General features: G+C 46.1%; 1 protein-coding gene across 2 annotated transcripts in view; it reads left to right on the top strand.

Annotated features, from left to right (window-relative positions):
* FRAS1 (Fraser extracellular matrix complex subunit 1) overlaps nt 1-19,512 on the top strand; it is a 166,818-nt gene that overhangs the window by 59,486 nt on the left and 87,820 nt on the right. For both annotated transcript variants that reach the window (XM_074588658.1, XM_074588659.1), the window contains exons 5-13: nt 679-838; nt 1,423-1,556; nt 4,261-4,344; nt 4,977-5,078; nt 5,182-5,373; nt 9,600-9,689; nt 11,247-11,394; nt 13,710-13,853; nt 14,205-14,339. In XM_074588658.1, coding sequence (XP_074444759.1) covers nt 679-838; nt 1,423-1,556; nt 4,261-4,344; nt 4,977-5,078; nt 5,182-5,373; nt 9,600-9,689; nt 11,247-11,394; nt 13,710-13,853; nt 14,205-14,339 — 1,189 coding nt within the window. The remainder of the gene's footprint in view (nt 1-678; nt 839-1,422; nt 1,557-4,260; nt 4,345-4,976; nt 5,079-5,181; nt 5,374-9,599; nt 9,690-11,246; nt 11,395-13,709; nt 13,854-14,204; nt 14,340-19,512) is intronic.

The following is a 19,512-nucleotide window of genomic DNA, read 5'->3' as shown; positions in this document are numbered from 1 at the left end:
GGCCCTAGTGGTAGCTCCATCAAAGAAAATATCTGTCCTCTATTTGGCAAGAGCCTTTTTACTCCCTGCCTAACTCAATATTGCATATTTTGTAAAAATTAGCATTCTCTTATTTGTTGGAGAGTGTCACAATGCACCAGCAGGTTTCTTCTTGGGGCCAATTTTTCCTCACCATGCCTCAGGGTAGAGGTGTTTGTTTCTGCATTAATGAACACGCAAATCTAACGAGATTTTAGTGAAGTGTGTTAAGTATGTGGGGCGGGCGGTGTTCACCTGACCACCTTGTGATGAGGTGTGTGTCAGGGCCCATGATGAATATTTCTCTAAAGAAAACAAGTCTCTAAATGTAGAGTTTGCCCTGCAGAAACTGTAGCGGGGGGGCGGGATACAATAGCCTGGTTTTTTTGCAGTACGTTGTTGCTGGATGCCACACTGCAACAGGAAGGAAAATCAGGCCGATCCCCAGGTTTGCTGCTTTACCAGTATTAACTTACTTTTTGCCCCAACAACGCAGGCAGGAGTAAGGGCTATAGCGTGCAAAGATTGACCGGGCCTGCAAAAGAGTGAAGTTAACACTAGTCTAGGGGGCATTAAAAGGGAGAAGAGATATTTACGGGTCTCACTGGCAGCTGGATTCACGTCTGTGTTTTCTGTGCCTTCGGTTGTGTCGCGCCACAGCACGGCACGCAGTGGACCACCTCTGGATGTGTCCGGTGCTCCTGTGCCCACGGGAAGGTGAACTGCAGCCCCACAACCTGCCCGGCCCTCACTTGTGGACGAGGGGAGCTGGAATACACTGCTCAGGGATCCTGCTGTCCCAGATGTGTGGGGCTCGGCGGTGAGTGTTGCGTGTGAATGGGGCACTGTCTGGCTTCAGTGGTCCGAGCGGTAGGTCACTGGAAATCTCCTTTTAGTAACAAATCTGGAAAGCTTTTCTTTTGTTACTCATTTCTGTTGGGAAGATGCTGGTGTCAGGTGTGTCTCTTAATTTTCTTTATGTCCTGCTATCATATTTACATTTTTAAGGGCTTCACCCACAGGCCAAGAGGAAGCGATAAGCTTTAAGCAGTGAGCAGATATGCCTAATATGTTCTTATTTTGGAGACTAAAATCTGGATAAAAAAGATGCAAATATTTCCTATGTGCTGAGGGTACCTTTGGCACTTGCAGGCTCGGACTGCAAGTTCCAAAAATGGGATACCTTTTCTCATAGAAGTCCAGTGGGAGAAGTGCACCCAGAGCTCTTAACTCACAAGTCTAAACCCCTTGAAAACTGGTGGAATTGTTACTGTCCTTACCTGCTTGGACAAACCGGAATTTTGAATTCTGAGATGCGCAAAATCTGTGTTTTAATTATGGGTGACGGAAAGGGATTAAAGGGCACTGGAAAAGATGATTACCCCTTGTTTTCGTATCTCTTAGAGCCTTGCTCCTTTGATGGACGCTTGTTCCGGGATGGTGAGGACTGGCGCCTCGGTCGGTGCTCCAAATGCGTCTGCAGGGACGGCACGACCCAGTGCTTCACAGCTTCCTGCCAGCCTCTACTGTGCAGCCAGGTCAGGACCCATCGGCCTTCTGTCTTTCCCTCGGCAAGGGCCGTTTCTCGTGCCGATGGACGAATTAGCAGGCAAATCTTCTGTCTGACAAGTGGGTGATTTGGAAAAGGGAGTTTTGATGTATGGAAATGATGTGGAGCGGTGAAGTCTGTCAGTATACACTTGCTGTCTGTCTCGTCCCCCGTATCTTCTTTCCCTGTCATTTTACTCTTATCGTGCCTTTGCTGGCTAATTAAGTACAGCTGCTGTCTAAAGAAGCTGCTTTTTGTTTTATACTGTAAAAATTATGTAGGGTTGATCAGGAAATGTTTTATTTCTTTAGGGAAGGAAAGAAAGCACAAGATTTTCAATGGGGGTTTATCTTCACAAACTTCAGTGTATGGTTTGCGGCTGAAAAGTTTGGTTTGCAGGTCGTGTTTACTTTTTTATTACAGGAACTCTAGAAATACAGTTGAAAGTAGTCAAATGCAGATGAAATTCCCTTTTTGACTTAAAGAGTTTAGAAATACAAAACAAGTTCAGCTGAAAGAGAAGCCTCAGAGCACTATTCCTTACCTGTGCTTGTGTTGAGAAATCGACAAAACCAGTAAGGTAAGTTAGGCAAGCTCAAGTAGTAACTCACAGCGTTAGTCCAGTTAAGAGAACAGGGACATTTCTGTCTCCAGGGACTTTTCTGTGGACAAATGATGAGTTCTTAGCACTTCCTCAGCGATCAACCCGACCGAAACGCTACAAGATTATATACAGTGTTAACAGAGGGATTAGTAAAGGCAGCAAACTCTACACAGTACTCCACACTCTCTACAAGTGACTCAATTTTTTGAATTCTCTTTATTATATTGAAAATGCTTAAGGGTGTGACCGTGCTCGTTCGATTTCTTTTCACTGGGCCCATTGTACCAGTTGTCTTGGGCACCGTGCTGTACTCCTCTACAACAGCATGCCGTCCTAAAGAAACGCAGGAGCCGGCTCCCTCGAAATCCCTCTTTCTGACCTTCATTTATGTTTTAGGGGCTGCCGTTTCCCAGATATTTTTTAATCTATTACCATGCTCCAGTGATGAATCCAGGCGCTCCCTTGGAATGTTTTCTCTGGCTGAGGGCACTTCCCTGTAGCACTGAGAAAAACAAAAGCAGTAGTCATAAACTTCTCTTCCTGTTGATGCTTACCCAGCTTTCTATTACTGGACCAGATGTTTGTGCAATTAACACTTTTTTTTTTTAATAGAAGGAAAACCCACCTGTTTCTGCGCCTGCTAATTGTTGTGCTTTGTCCTGAGATAACCAATTAGTATTCGTTGACTAAGTACTGTGCATTAAAACAAATTTATGCCTGCTTTAGATTCCTCTTTACCCACTCCAAATGGACCGATGTTACCTGCTGACTGATTGCACTAATGTTTAATCGGCTAATCATTAGGATTCAATTTGTGGAAACAGAAACGACTGTGTTGTTGCTGTGGTGTATCTGAGAATAGTTGGCTGAGAGCATCCAAGTTAAAGCAGCAGAAAGCCGATTATGATGGTGTTCCAGATATTTCCTACCAAGGTGCCCGGTGGAAAGGACATCGGCAGGATGTGCAAGAATCCTGTTCTGCTCTCAGTCACACCTGTCATTTTCTCGCCTTTATCTCTGTCACTTTCTTCATTCTGCACTCCCCGTCAAAAGCAAATACATAAATTTTCCCAGTATTAAACTCCCGTCTTCCGTCTTTCAGATAACTGTGTCCTTCCCTGGGTCCTGAGGGAGAGGAACTTCAAAAATGCCTTGTTGCATGCAGGAGTGCACCTGAACGTCCCACCACATATCCCACCGAAATCCATGAAAGGCTTCTTTTAACTCTGCTGGGAAATCTTATCTTTATACAAAGTCTTCCACTCGTTCCTTGAAAGCTAGTGATTTGACTAGGAAAGCAGAGGAGATAATAGTGCTTGGCATTTCTGCACTTACTTTCAGTCCACAAGTCAGTCTTCTGGTCCATCCTGAGGTGGCTGGAGGGAGGTGCTGGTGAACACTGCTATTCCAAATTATTGGATGTATGTGAAATTGCAGCTGGGGAATTACAGACACGTTTTGGATGGCCGGAGTTGAGGCATGCAGAAACGGTTATATTGATGTGAAGTGCCAGCCTATTCCAGTGTGATTGAAATCAGTCATGAAAAAGTTTAAATTAAGGTAATCCAGCTTTAAGCATAATTTAACACCCGTACAGACAGTTATGCTCTATGGATTTAACTAAAGCAGTGCAAATGCCTGAGAGATGGCAAGTGTAAATCACACTTTCAAAGCCTTAAAATGCGGCAGTACCAGGAAAAAAACCTCTTCTCTTCTCCATCTCATGCTTTTCTGTGCTTCTCTACATAGCTTTATATATACTTCTTCTTTCTCTGATTATCTGTATACAGAATTTATGTACTTTATCGTGTGTGTGCGTGTGTCTTTATTGGCTTCGATAAACCTGTCTATGTATTTGGAGCTCGGTTGCCATCCAAAGAAGCCCAGAAAATGAGTTGAAGGAAATATCTTTCTAGCTTTCTACGCTGATCTCGTGCTGTGAAGCCAGATACCGGAGCCAAAATGAAGCCTTGAGTGGCCGTGGGTTATCACACAGATACTAAATACCTGGAATTCCAGGCGGTGATGCGGAGCTCCACGTTACCCGTTCATCCTCTTACTTGACTTCTCTCTCCTGCTTTCTGTTTAGGATGAAGTTATGGTGATGCCTCCTGGCAAATGCTGCCCAGAATGTGTCCCAAAGCCCTGCTCGGTGTCGGGAAGAGTGTACCAGGTAACTTTTGACGAGCCGCACCGAAAGGCAGTTGTTCACAAGTTCTGGCACAGCTCTCTCTCCCTTCTCCGTGACATCTGACTTTCTGCCAGCACTGATAGCTTAGCACAACCGTTGCTTTTTTTTCTTCCTGGAAAGCCAGAAGAGTTGAAAGAAATTAGGACTAGATAAGAATTTGCTGGCAAGCGGAAAGGAAGTTTGCAGGGTGAAGCAGATTAGGCACTTTCTTTTCACACTTTTTTGAAGGAGGGAAGCAGAAAGCACTGGTGAAGGTCAAAGTATTTATTGCGTTCTTGTATCTTCTGGAATTAACTTGGTGCATTGTTTAATGAATATACGTAGATGGGATTTTCTGTTAATGATTATTTTTTGCTAATAGTAGTAGTTAAGGCCTCACTAATGTACTAGCTTGCAATTAATGAGAAACACACACCACAGTGTCATCTAGACTTCATACCTCTTCTTCCCGTTTGCTGATCTTGTAGAGATAAGCATTTTTTAAGAAAACTTTATTATCGGGTACAGACATGCAGAAGGAGCCTTGGTATTCCGTAAGCAGCACAGACTTCGGGAAAGAGTGTGGTCATTTACAAAGTGCGCTTAACAATTGCATACATGTTCTTTTTGAACAGCATGGCGAACAGTGGAAAAAAAATGCCTGCACTGCATGTGCTTGTCACAGAGGGGAAGTCAGGTGTCTGAGAGAGACCTGTGACCCTATTAACTGTGAGAAGGTAGTTAAAAATCATTCACCTCCCGTCCCCTGGCTGCACGTGTCCCTGTACCCGTGCCGGCGGGTTCCGGTGGTCCTGCTCAATGGTTGCTGCTGTTTTGTAGGGGGAGAACCAAGCGCAGCGTCCTGGGAAGTGCTGCGAGGAGTGCGTGTCTTCCAAGGGAAGCTGCTTGTATGATGGCACTGTCAGGTACCACGGCGAGATGTGGAATGGTACCCGCTGTGACTTCTGCCTCTGTGAGGAAGGGCGAGTCACTTGCCAGGAAGCAGAGTGTGCCAGAGTGGAGTGTGCCAAGGTAAGAAGGATTTTCTTCTTTCAAGATGTATCTGTCGAGTCTTGTGATTGTTTTTTCCCCCCCTTTTTTTCTCGACCGACATCTTCAGACGCTTGAAGAACCTGCCCTTCTCTCGGGGCTTGTTTTGTGCAATTCCCTCGCAAACACTTTTGCAGGAAAGGAGAGTAAGCTTCGGATTTTCTATGCAAGGTTGACTGCTAGTAAGCTTGTATTGTGAAGCGAGCCAGTGTGAATCGGTGACTAATTTAACTTGGATTCCCTCCCACGCTGTTGTCTGCCTGCTCTAATGGAGGGTCAGGCACCCAGAGGTTTCAGCGACCACCGGCTTTACCAAGAGCTGGACGCGGGGAGGGACGTACAGGTCAGAGGTAGTTAAAAGCTTAAGAAATGTTCCTTTTATCTCATTCTGTATGCTACAGGGGGCTTCGGTAGGGTACTTGGATCTGGAAGTCAGTGTTCCACTTTTCTCCTTTTTTTTCCATGCCGTTTTTGGCATGGAAGTGAAGCTGGTAAGATATTTTATTCCCGGTGCTGTTTACTCCAAAACTGAATCTCCCCCCCCAGGTTACGTTAGATTTGCTCTATAGTGGACGTGCAAAATGCATTAGATAGGGTCGAATGCTTCATGCACAGACACACACACACCCCCGCCCCCTGGAAATATGTTTGGAATTGCCTTTTTGCAGTGGGTTAAGACTTCTGTGGTGTTTGTCACTGCGTCTGTTTTAATTGGTGGGCTAATATCAGCTTTGTAGCTACTACTCCACAGCGTCAGTGAAGAATAAGGAAGGAATTGTAGCCTTCTGAGTTTTTCTAAGTTTTCTCTCTCAGTGGCTTTTCTGGCGACGGCCTGCAAGCTAAATCTTGAGGAGCAGCGCTCTTTTGTTGCGTCTGAAGTCCAGCCAAAATCCGGACATAAGGGATTCACTGGATTAGGTTGTTTTAATGAGCGTTCAAAAAAGTGAGAATCCACGCACAGCGTCCCAAATGATGATCGTGCAGAGAGGATGTATCTAGGAATAAAAGTCCTTCTTCATCTCATACTGTGCCTTGTAAATAGCAAAAATCCGTTGAGTGGGGGACCCAAGCTCTTGTCGCTGGCGTAGGACTGCTGACGATCGTCTGACCTTAAACTGCATGGAGAGATTTTGCTGGGCGGAAGGTCGTGGTTGTCATAAAATCTTGTGCGCTTGCATCTGTTTCAGTCAGCTTCCTGCGTGCTTATGGCTGTAAATTGGATCATTTACACTAATGATGATGGTGTGCTGTCACGGCTGAGCAGGGAGAATTATTTAATATTCATGCTCATATCTTGGGCACTGACGAAGGATCCATTATTCAGAAAAGCCAGGGATATTTTACAGAACAATAGCTGAAGATGTTAGCGTGTAGGGTTCAAAACTGGGGAGTTAAAAAGTGTGCAGCGTTATCACTCGCGCAGCAATTTTTCAAACGCAGGCTCTCACAAGTAACCACCCCTCTAAAAGCCCGAGCATCTAAAAAAGTGGTACTATTTGTCAGAAGACGAACCGCTGCAATTTTGAATTGAATGAAACATGATTGCTGGGGGGACAAAAGGAGGAAGGCGGTGTCCTTTGTTGCAGACAAGAGTTATGGTCCCGCTTGATAAAAGGTATTTGCCCAAGGATTTGTTGTCCTGCATGGCTTCCCTTAAGATAAACTAGCTTCCTCAAGTCACGTTCAGTCGTAGTTTAGCTCAATAGTACAAGGCGTGCATTAAGTAATGACAATAAAATATTTACCCAAAAAGCAAATGCTTTGCTTTTTCCTTGTTGAGTTGCAGGTCTGCTTTTTAGGCACCTGCATCAATAAATCAGAGCTGATGTGAAGCTGGGAGCATTTGGAGTCATCTCTTCATTATTCTTCATTATTAATTTTCTGGTCGCATTGTCCTATTTAAAGTGTAATGAGGCCACAGATACGAACTGCAAATCCTAGACAGCTCGACATTATCTCGCAGCGTTACGTGAGGGTCGGGTAGAGGTTTAGCTTATAAACCCTTTCAAACAAACCTCTCCAGCAACCGTCAAATGAAAGCGTCTGCGGTGATTCTGACCTAATCTTCAAAAAGCCGTTTTCAGCAGGTTACTGATGAGCTAGGAATACAAGTTACGCGGCGGGCTGGGATAGCCGTGGATGTGGATGCGCTCGACCAAAACCACTCAAACTGTCAGAGCATCAAATCATCCCGCTGGAGCACTTGCCGGCACCCCAGCTAAGTAAGGACGCTCGTGACGATGTTCAGAGGAGGATGGGTGCTGGCAGGGGATGCTGCAGCCCACCCGAGCAGGCTGGCGATGGATTATTTCTGTTGGCAGCCCCGCCAGCCCTAGAAACCACAGGATCAGTAAGATGGAGCCTGCAGGGCGCGGCGTGATTACCGTACAGCCAGCGCGCCGCAGGGGTCTTTCTGGTATTTAGAAGAAACGGAGCCGGGGTGTCGCGAGTTACGGACGGTGCACGTGGATGTGGGTGTGTACGTGTTTGAGAGACATGGCACAAAACATTATTTTCTCTTTTCTGCCTCCCAGCCCATCACTGCCTTTCAGTGTTCTCAACCTGGAATATGATGAATCTCTCCCCAGCAAAGCCACAAGTCATCTCACACAGCCTCTCCCTTTGCTGAGCCCTGGCAGAGCAGCGTGGTTGCATTTTTTTTGGCCAGGCGAGCCATGTTCCGTGGCTAGTTCTTCTCAGTTTTCCTATAGTGTGCGTTTACGTGTGTGGGTGGGGACATGGGCAGGGATGGGGATGGGAGAATTTACAGTACATAGTAGTGACGTGAGATCCAACCGCTGCCGATGGCATCTTGAAGTAATGATTTAAGAGCAAAAATGTGTGGAACAGGCAGAGAGAGGTTTAGGCTGCGTGTGGTCCTGCACGGCGAAGAACCGTACGGTTTCTCCTCTCTTACCCGTTCTCAGAAATACGTGAGGGTTGCCAGAGCGTGGCCTGGCTGAATTGTTCTACCTTGGTGAAACTCCCTGTGGCCAGTGCTGTTATTGCGTTGTGTGTGTCTAAAGTAATTCACAGACACAAATTGGTGACCGTGCCAATGTGGCACAGTGAAAAATCCCCTAGAATGACTGCTGGCCCAGATGCCCAGTTGGTGTAAATCAGCAACTCGGTAAACTTGGCGCTGGGCTCAATTTTGTGAGCCGAGATCAGAAGAAAGCGACAACACGCTGAAATGGAAACCGGTGTGAGCTGTGTGATTGCACTGGGTATGCGAGCCCCTCGCAAACATTTACCGAGCGGTCACGGCTTCTCTTTTTGTCGCAGGTAAACGATCAGCCCAGTTGCGAAGTGAAGATTATGCCCACTGAGATTTGGGATGGGGATTAACACTGACATTTATTGGGCATGGGTTAAACAAGTGCTCAGTGCAGAGCAGCACCAAATCTAATTTAGTCGTTCGTTTATAACTTTTTAATTGTAGTGGTCTTGTATACGTATGTCTGTTTTCTGCCTAGTATGTATTACCTTACCTGTGTTTACAGCGCGTGAAAATCTGGTCCAGGAAAGCTGCTCAGGTCAGGAAATCAAAGCTGTTTCTTTCGAGCTGTGTCCTGGTTCCCGAGGACAGAGTCTCCCTCTTTTCGAAACGTTCAGCTTTCACTTGGGCACAAAAAGTTGTGAGGAATTAGGGCGCTTTATTCCCTTCTCCTGCTGCTAACTTCTTGTCTGCAAACTGAAGTTATTTAAGTGGATTCTGTGGAGTTGTACAGTTGTAACAAAGGACAGGCTTTTTCCATCTGGGATAAGTAGAGCATGTGCTTTGAAATTCTCTTGGGGAAAAAGAGTAGAACATTCAAAATGAAGGTAAGCTTCTATGCATTGAAATCGTGACAGTGGTCCAGTAAAATCCTAGTGATTCACAGTAAGTAAAAATATGGCATTCCTATTCTCTGTCCTTGCGGTGGATTATACTGGGGGGGGGTCTCTCTTTGCGCGACATAGGGATGGAGTAATGGCCTTATCGCTGAATTCTGTGGCCTTTTCTGAGGTTGTTTCTGCAACTGCCGTATTCACTAAGCACATTTTTCTGACTGTGCCTACAGAGATGAAGTAGGATAGAGAGAAGATAAGGTGAAATTAGATATTGAAGATTGCATTCCAGGGCAAGAGCTGTTCTGCCTCTGCATTCCACAGTATTTTTGGTGGTGATGTTTCCGTTTGAATTGCTGCAACCTTTCTCTTTGCAGGGTGAAGAATTAATTCACTTAGATGGGAAGTGCTGTCCTGAATGTAGTTCAAGTAATCGTTACTGTGTTTACAAAGAACATACCAAAGCTGTGAGTATCCTGGTACTTTGGAGCACGTAATGGTGAGTTCTGCTCGTAAAGATTTGGAGGAGTTGGCTCTGCTGCTCGAGTTCAGAGAGGGATATTATTTGCAAGTGTAGCAGAAGAATAATGTATTAATATTGTCTGCAGATTGCTTTTACAATTTACAGAATGCACTTGTTTATAACGTATGCATCTGCTGCAGAGTTGAAGTTTGCCTGGCTTTCCTTTGTGCGGTATAATCAATCATTTCCCTTTAATATTGAACCTACATACTCACAGGTTTCCTGCAGATCTCATGGTGTTAAAGATGCCTGACTTTAATCCTATAAAGTAAAGGCTGCAGAGCTGGGGCAACATACGGCTCTGGATCCCACTGATTATAATTTTTACTGCCACAAGAGTCCATTATTTTATAAATATTGTCAAGGAACTTTCCTTCTGAAGTTAAATAGAAAGGAAACGTTAAGTATCTTGGCTTAAATATACCAATATAGTGGACTTTTCCTTGCTCTGACAGATGAGGACTGGAGCTAAGTGCTGCTGTTTGCCAACGGGTGTGAGAAATGGGAAGTTTCACACTGGTTTGGGGTTTTTTTAATGCCAATGCTTCCCTTTCCTTCCTCAGATGTCTCTCTCTGACCCAAGTGAAGTAAAACGTATTATGGTGTCAGGTTTATTCCCGTTTGTGCATTATCCCTTTTAAGAGAGGACCAAAAGCTTCACAGGATTTAAAATCCTTGCTCTCTCTTTTCTGCCTTTTGACTTCCTCACGGGGTGCCAGCAGAGCCCCAGCCGCTGGGGACAGCTTTGGTGGCCTTCTGAGGAGAGCCAGGGGTGGAGATCGCAGGAGGGGAGCAGCGGGCGCGAGATCTCTCCCCTCCATCCACTGGTCAAAGTGCAAGTGTCGGGTGCGATGGGTAGTTTTGACGAAAGCTGCTGATACCTCTTCATCTCCGTGGTGTTTCAGCCAGTCCTCGATGATGGTAGACAAGGCAAATAGAAGAGAGGACGAGAGAAAATAAAATGCTGTGAAAGTTAGAAAGAGCTTTAAAGTGTGACAAAAAGGTCGTTATGCAAAGAGATAGATTCGGACAGAGGACAGATTACGGGCATCTGTCTGTTCTGATAGAGAGCAAATTCAAGCACTTGTGAAAAAGAAGCGGACAAGTGAGGCAGCAAAATTCCGAGACAGGAGAAAATGCTTTGAGTGAGAGAAAAAGAAGGGAGGTGAAGAAGTGGAAAGGACTTACTGCTGACCGAAAAATGCCCTGCTTTGGAGGGAGTGCCGAGAGGGAATGTGTTCATGGGCCAAGGACTCTTCTCAGTAGGCGCTGTGCAGGCTGCCTTATTCTGGAAAGGCAAAGAGGGCAGGAGGGTTAATGGTACAGAGCCACACAGTCCCGTGTCGGCAGGCCTCCGTGCTGAAACAGTCCCAAAAACGTTTCATTTATTGCTAGCACTGATGTAGCCTTGCCGTTTACCCAGAGATTTCTGTGCGTGGGAGAACCGCGTTGTGCTCTCTCCTTTGCTCCTGATGCTGTCCGTGCGGTTCTTCTTTTGCAGAACGGAGAGAAATGGGAAGACGGGCCGTGCGGAGAATGCGAATGCCGGGATGGGGAGGTGACCTGCTTCCAGCGCTCCTGCCCGCCCTGCCCGCCGGGCAGCCTGGCCGTGGAGGCGTGGGGTGACTGCTGCCCGCGCTGCGAGCCAGGTCCGGAACCAGGGGCCGGCGTTCCATGCCGTCCCTCCTGTTGGGTGGGAGCATGTGCATCGCACGCACCTCTGGCACGGGGCATGTCCTGGCGTCCCTACAGCCCTCACTGATACCTGCGTTGAATTTTATCTTGTCTTCAGTGTGCACTTGCTAATTAACTGGTTTCCATAGAACTTAATTAGGGTTCTTAAGAGATGTTTAGAGCTCCATCCAAAGGCTCTCCCTGACTTCCCTTGATTTAAATGTCAGTTTTGTTTTCTTTTGGCAGAAGAGTTTTTCCTTGAGGTTGGTGTTTTGGAAATGTTTTGTCGTCTTTCTTTTTTCTTCAAGCAGAGTTTTATAAGGACTGCTCCTTTCTGAATCCTGACGTGGGTTTCGGAATTTCTGGGCTCCTGATTATTTCTTGGGAGCAGAAAGAACGAACCTGCTTTAGACTGTTATGCCACAAGCTCACCTGGGGCTGAGTGGCTGCCAGTTAGTAATTGTTTAGAAAGATCAGGATAGCCGTAGCTTCTGTGTTAATTTTGCATATAAATTCATTTTTCTCCAGGATGCTGTGATTTTCCTTGATGTACATTTCATAGTTGGTAGGCTTGAGCTGTGGTTTCCTAACTTTTTTTCCTAATTTTTCATGTTGGTAGCTCTTCCTTGTTGCATTCACGTAACTTTGGTTTTATCAGAGCGCTCCAGTTAATGTTTGATCTCAGTCAAAAGAAAATAGCTCCACAGTTTAATTATGCTGTCATTTGCAAGAGTGCCTTGGCACGTTTACCATATGAATGTTTTAAAGCTTGTTATTTACTGCATGCTAATAAAAATGCAAAGCACTGCAAATTGAAAAGTGAGGCAAATGGGTTTTGGACAGTTCAGATAAAGTTGTCCTGGATTTGCAAAAGGGAACAGCATCTGCACAGGCTCCTAAGGAGGGGACGGATAATAAAGTGCTCTCAGCCCTGTTCTTCTTATCAAGATATCCCACCGTGTACTGGTTACCCTTGAAAATCTGACCTTTTTGTTTAGCTTTCACACCATTTTGGAAAATACAGGTTTTGAAGTCATGGTATTGTCCGTACTGAGCCAAACTTGCATTCTTGTGTCCTAAAAGGTAAATGGAAATTTCATTTACTGAAGCCTGTTGTTTTCCTTGTATCTTTTTCTTGGTTGCATTGGATGGAATGAGAAACAAATGCAGAATCCAGCCTGCAGCAGTTCAGTGTGTGAGCCCAGAGCATCAGTCCCCATCATATCTGCTTCGTTAAAGCCAGCAAAACTTTATTGCTGCTTCTCACAGACGTGCTGGGGGAAGCAGGCAGATGGAACCCATGCATTCTCAGCTCGTCTAAAGCATATAGCCCTAAAAATAGCTGCGTTTACGTGAAAACCAGCAAATACGACCTCTGACTGAGAACATTCGGGTTGGAGCAGAGGGAATTTTTTTGTACCCAGAGAAAAATTGTCCACTCTGTACCTTTCCAAGTAGTCGGTTCATTGTCGTACTGGAAGGATGGGGCTGCACATACCCTTGGAAAGTTATTGGAAAGAAATGGGTAGAGACAGAGTCTCCTAGTCATTCCTCCTGTTTATTGCTGTGGATTCGTTGTCATCTTCAACTGTATGGCTTCTGTAGCTCTTGATTCCTGATTTTTTTCCTTAGGTACATCTCCCTGGAAACTTGCAGGTTATTTAGTGGAAATGAAGGAGAGTTTTCAGCATTGGGGTCCTTTTTGCGGACTTGTCAGGAAGGAGCCGACAGCTTTTCTTCCAGCAAGCGAAAGTAGCTCAGTAGTAAAGCGAAGGTAGCCCTTCGCTTGGCCTCTGCAGAGGGAGCAGCCGTGCCATTTGAGAAAATACCTGTGGTCAGAAAACGCTTGCTACGGTGCTGTGGCATAAAGCTTTTGACCGGCGGGAGAGTGGTCTGCCACTGCTATGGTGGCGTGGAAAGAGTCTTGACTTATGGCAGGGTTTGACTGAAGGAAACTCAAATTCAGGTTGTTTCGGACCATTGATGCCTGATGACTTAGGACTTTTATTGCTGAGAAACCATGTGGACGATGAATATCCTTTTTATCAGTAGTCTAGAAAATCTGAGTCTGTGCAACGACTTCTCAGATGCTAGGATACAGCACTATAATATTTAGCCCTTTTCCTGCAATCTTGGAGGAAAAAAAACACTCCAAAACTAACAGGCCTTGAAACACCAACAGAACTAAGTAAAGAATGACACTTGGATTTTGGAGTACGCATTGTTTTGTGCCTTCCTGATGGAAAACGCTGCTGATGGTTTTTACCTTTGTGCCTTTTCCTTGTGCCAGTTGAGTGCCACCCGGACTGTTTGACCTGCTCTCGCTCCTTTGATCACTGCAACGCCTGCCGCGACGCAAGGAGGCAGCTGCAGAGCGGGCGCTGTGTGGAGACGTGTGACTTGGGCTTCTACCAGGATGGGGGTACCTGCTTAGGTAATTCCTGCAAGGGGTTCTTACCCTGTCAGATGGCTGTCTTCTCTGTTGCATCCTCTGCTTTGGTTCGTAGCATCCCACAGGCTTATTATGAAGAGATTACCAGGCTTTGTTTGGAAAAGCATTTAGGCACGCACTGAGTAGTAACCATGGGCTTAAGACTGGAGGAGGTTTCAAGTGGAAGCCCTTGAAAAATGCAAATTCTCAAACTCTTTTGCCGAAATAGAGGCAAAATTGTCTCGTTTTATCAGAGCAGGGGAGTCTTGCTGCATCGAGGCACTTGGGATTAATACATCTTCCTTCTCTATTCTGATTTAGTATATCTTTCTTCTCTGTTCTTTCTCTTGGAAGCCTGCAATGAAACGTGCTTAGCCTGTACCAATGGATTTGAGTGCTCCTCGTGCCGGACATCCCTGCTAATGAAGAACGGGCAGTGTGTGACGTCGTGTGGGAAGGGATACTTTCAGGATCAGCTCCTCTGCACAGGTAACTCAAGGCAAAAAAGACTGCAACGGTTTGTGACAGCGAAAGAGCAGACAAAAGCTGTACCCGAGGTATTCGATACACTCTCCATTGGGGGATCTGCTGTTGACATAGGTGTTAATGTTCACCCTAGAGTAAAGGAAGGAGTGAACAGAGGAACTAAGTCATACAGTGTAAAATTGATTACTGGTTGGGGAAATATTCATTAAAATTCCTCAGCGGATCAGTTCTGTTGGTCTAAAACTCGCTGCTTTTGAACGTTGCGGTTTTTCATCGCTGTCCGCTTTCAATTCAGAATTCTCTTTTGGAAACGTGACCATGGTTTTTGTGGCGTTAAGGCTACGGAGCAGGATGTATGCGCGAATTTTACTAACGATATAACACCCTGAGGCACGTCTGGCAATCCGATCCGTGGGGTTTTTCTTTGAGTTCGGCGCAGACGAGCTGCAGCCGCTAATGCCAGACTTTTCAGGAGGTGGTACTTTGAGGTGTGTGGAAAATTGCTTGGAGGGATGGGGGATTGATAGGACTCAGAAAAGCTCACGGAAAATACTTTTTTGGAAAAGTTTTTTGCTTTGTTTTGCCGTGCATTTGTTTCATATGGTGCGCTCTTCCTGCAAGTTGATTGGACTAACTGTTCTCAGGAAACGTGTTTACAAAGTAAATCAGTAATTCTGTAAAACACTGAGATATGTCTAAATCCCATATCCAAGCAATTGGAAAGACTGAAAATAAGATCAGGAAGTTTCAGTTTTCTCTTTGATGGAACTGTGCTAGTGCTTTTATGAGCTTCCCCTGCTCCTTTGAATACTTTTCCCAAACTGTAAGGCAGCTGCTTTTTCATCACGACAGTTTAATTGTTTTCTCTAAAGATAACGCTTTTCTCCTCTTGATGTTGGCCTTTTTAGAAGGCTTCGAAGTATTCCTGCAGCTCTAATGCAGCAAAGGGATGGAGCATACGCTTAACTTCCTGAGACATGGCTTTGGGAATAGCCCTGCTGCTTAAAATTAAATACAGGCTTGGGGCTTTTGGCAGATTTCAGGGGGAAAGCACCTTAGATTGTAAGTCCAGCTTCCTTTTCTGAAGCGTTTTTTCTTGAAGAGCTGACCGTTTGTTTTGAAAGTCTGAAAAACCTCTGTCCTCCAGCAGTGACTATAGACTAGGGCCCCATTGTGCATGTATAAATAGAAGAGACCCAGTCCAAAAGAATTTATAGACTTAAGTATCAAATAATCTGCTACTTCATTTGGTTTTATTTTACCATTTCCTTTCCACCTGCTCCTAGTGTTTTAATTGGCAGCGCCCACGTACTGCTGAAGCGGTGGGGAAAAGCTAATGTTTCATTTTATTACTGGTTTGTAGATTACTGATTGTACATTCCAGCCAAATTTGCAGTCATGCATGCCTGTAGCTGAAAGTTGCTGGGAAAATTTGTTCCTGTTTCCTCAAGGGAATTAAACCAATTTGCTTTAGTTCTGCCTGGCTACGTTTTCTGCATAAAGTCAAACCGGTGGAGAAAGTCTTAAATTTCAGATACGGTCCGTAATTCCTTGCCGTTCACTCTTTCTTTGTATCCTCTTTATTTTGACAAATCTCTAATCTGATTGTCCAGACAAGCCTTAGGCTGTTCAGAAATATTTTTCTCGTAATGATTTTAACATCTCCAATAAGCGTGTTCCAAAATCACGAAAGGGATGAACTAGACTGTGTTAATTGCTATAGTTCCAATAAACTCCCTCTTGAGGAATTAGTTCTGGAGGTGAAAAAGACCTGTAAGACCAGGTTTCTCACTTCATCCTATTGTTGAAACGCTGTTGTCTGCGTTGTAACAAAATACAATGAATTAGTCTTTCCTTTTGTTCATGTTTTATAACATCTGGTCTACTTGAATCTCTCTTGAATTTTGGAATACAGTCGTTTGATCTCTGCCCTATTTTAATCTTACACCAAGATTGTTTCCTGCCCCCGTCCCTCCACCTGCTTCTGTAAAGTATTAAAACCGTTAAGAAAAAGTAAAGTTGAGAAGAAAAGGTAATAGATTCCGTGATGTAGCAGTGTATTTAACGATCGTCGGTCAGTTTGCGTCAGGCTTAGAGCAGAGTGGTAGATGAAGTCTTCTGTGTCAGAAATAGGCCGTGGAAACAGTTAAGACACCCCCCCACCACAGGCAAAGCAAGGGGGAGCAAAACTAAAAGATGTCTGCCTCGTAGAACAGAAAGGCTCGAAGGACTTGCAGTGTTCGGTGCTCTCACTGCATTTTTCTAACTTAATTATTTATGTTTTCAAGATTATTCAAAAGCTTAGGCAGAGCCCAAGTGTTTCTGCTTTGAGCTCCCAAAACGCGAACGTTGAAACGTGTCACTCGACACTACCAGACCCGGCTCACTCTCTTAGCAAAGCGCTTCCGTTTTTATTCACGGCCGGTTGTTTTTCTCTGCCGTACCTGGCTGCCGAGGCTCACTTCGAGGATGAACGACTGAACACCACGACGCTGAGCTTGCCCAGCTCGTGCTGAGGAGGGCGGGTTAGAGGTGGTTGGACCCCATCTGTGCTTTCCCAAAACCAAGCAGTGATTTCTTACTGTGTTTTTGCTGGATTGCCATTTACATTAGCCCTCTTGCTGGCGTCAAGCCTGGGAATGTTATACCTGCGCTGATGCAGATGAGAGGCGGTGTGGTGAGTGGATCTTTAATTGATTCTCTGACTTCTGGTCAATCATGAAGGAATAGAAAGGTCACTTTGCAAGACCTCTCATCTTCTAAAAGCCCGGGCCTGTGTCACTTCTGTGTGACTCCTACATAACACCCCCGCAGCTCCTAACAGAGCAAAGACCCGTTGGCTCAGGAGCCACTGGAGTGCTCTGGCTTTGACCAAGAAGCGAGACCATGGAAGTTTTGTCTGTTTTCCACCAGTTTTCTGGAAAGACATGTTACTGCAGCTCAATGAATGCTATCACGTCAGCTGAGGCAGAGTAATGGCACGCCCTATTGCACCTGGAAGGTCAGCTGTGTTCTTTTGAACATCTGTCCTTCGGCAGCAGTGTCTGGTTAAGCTGCAGGGTCTTGCCTATAAGTCCTGTGTCCGCACTGAAGAGAAGGAGGCAATGCAAAACGGCCCCTACAAATCTGAGCTGAAAATAGCCGGGAAGGGTGAAAACAAGTTTCCTGGCGATGCAGTCCCTTCTGTTGATTTATTTTCACACAGCCGCTTCGTTGCTGTAGGCAAAGATGTTTTAGCTGACGGTGGCTCCTTGAGTGCTTCCATTTTTTCCCGGGCTTTTTCAGCGGAGTTGGTGACTTGGCTGTTGGGGCGAGGAGCAGCTGTTGGGGCTGGCGGTGATCCAGCGCTGAAAGAGCCAACACTTCTGCGGGCAGGCTGTGCGTGAGTGTCTAAAAACACAGGGCAGGAACGGTGTGGGGCTGCTGTTCTAACCGCAGGAACCCAGGTCCTACACGTTGGGTGTCCATTGGTTACAACTCCAGTTGTCCCATCTGATGGCAAACGAGCGTGGAGATAGTGGCTGGGATTTAGTAGCTGCTGGACTTGCGACAAAAAAAGTCCTCAAGACGTGAAAATAAATGTCCGGGTGCCTGCGGCTGCAAGCACGAGAAGTGAAGGATTGTATCTGTAGGAGCATGAATCAGGCTGCGCGTGTTTCTCATCTGGAGACTGGCAGGTGATAACTCCTGGAGGCGCTTGCCACCTCGCATACAGAAACGGCAGCGTCGGAGGGGTGCGCGGAGCCTGTTCCCGGGGAGGGCTCGCGGAGCAGAGCTGGTGATTGGCGCAGCGCATCAGAGCTGAGGCTCGTACTGCAAGTGCTTTTTTTTGTTGTCCCGCCTGCGGAAATTGTTACCGATCTGTACTTTTGAGTCGTTGGTACTGCTTCCACATGCTAAATGTGGCTGACTTGCTAAAAATCAGGTTGAATTCTTTCCCCTTTCCTTCCTTTCTTCCAAACCCTGCTACTTCGATCCCCTCCCTTTCTGTCTCAAAGAAGCCATTTGGGCCTGATCTTTGTCTTGGGGTCCGGAGGATCTGTTTCATATCAGCTTGCCACATTCACTGCAGCTTCTCAGAAGGTCAGATGACCTCTGGCAGCTTCTACTTCATCTTTACTTCTCTCACTGTAGCCTTTCCGTAGCTGAGCTACCACAGAAGTCACCCCCCATCTAGGAAGACAGGCAATTTTATCATAAGAGCTGCCTTACTGGAAGACTTGAAAGCTGCTGTGATACCCAGGAGTGGATTTGCAGGATCTTTGCCAAGTGCCAGTGAGGGCCAACTGGGAACTGGAGAGAAGGGAGTAAAGTAAGATCTTAAACTCCTCCAGCCTGCAGATAGTGCCGGTTTGTATCATCACCTGGCTTGAGCCTTGTCTAAAACACCCTTTTTGTCTGGCTCCCTTTCTTGGTGGCTGTGTTTAGGGTGATATTTGAGGTGAGTTTCTTTTGGCAGCGGGGAACGGGGGAATGAGCCGGGCTGGCCTGTCTGCTGCTCTCTCAGCCCTACGGCCACGTGTCCATGGGGGAGCCGGAGCCAGAAGGGAAGGTGAGCAGGGAGGGAGCGTCGTTTGCACCGCAGTTAGCTGTGTGCAAGGATAGCGGTGGTGGTGACAAAAGCCCAGCAGAGCGGCCGTGCACAGACTGGCAGAGGAACAATATTGCCGGGCAGCATCTCCAGAGAAGAGCTGGATGGGGTGCGGGTCCAGCCGCACCAAAGACCTTTCCAGCCTGGGTGTTGTTTATGGTAGACTTATATCCAGCAAAATGTGTGGCGCTGGTGGGAGGCGAAGACATTATTTTGACCTACATAGAGGGACAGCTTGAGGCAGCTGCTTGAGAGAGGAGCCTGAGGTCAGGATGTTCTCGGGAGCATTCGGTCCAGTGCAGGCAGCAAATGGTGCGTGGTGGGAGCCAAAGCACGTTTGCCCAACTGACCTGGCTTTCATCAGAAGCGCTTTTTTAATACAGCTGTATGCAAGGCGGCATGTTTAAAAGCAGAGTCTGGAGACTGCGCCGCCAGGAGAGAAAAGCATGTCTTGGAAAGGAGTAGCATCTCTGGAGAGGACTTGAGAACTTTGCAAATAACCGGGTATGTCCAGAGGCGTCAACATATTGAGGCAGGTTAACAGCAAATGGGTCAAGCTCTGCCGTGGCAAGTCTGTAGTTAAAA

Source organism: Larus michahellis, chromosome 5 (genome assembly GCF_964199755.1).
Source record: "Larus michahellis chromosome 5, bLarMic1.1, whole genome shotgun sequence".
Lineage (NCBI taxonomy): Eukaryota > Metazoa > Chordata > Aves > Charadriiformes > Laridae > Larus > Larus michahellis.
This window is presented reverse-complemented; position numbering and strand designations above follow the sequence as displayed.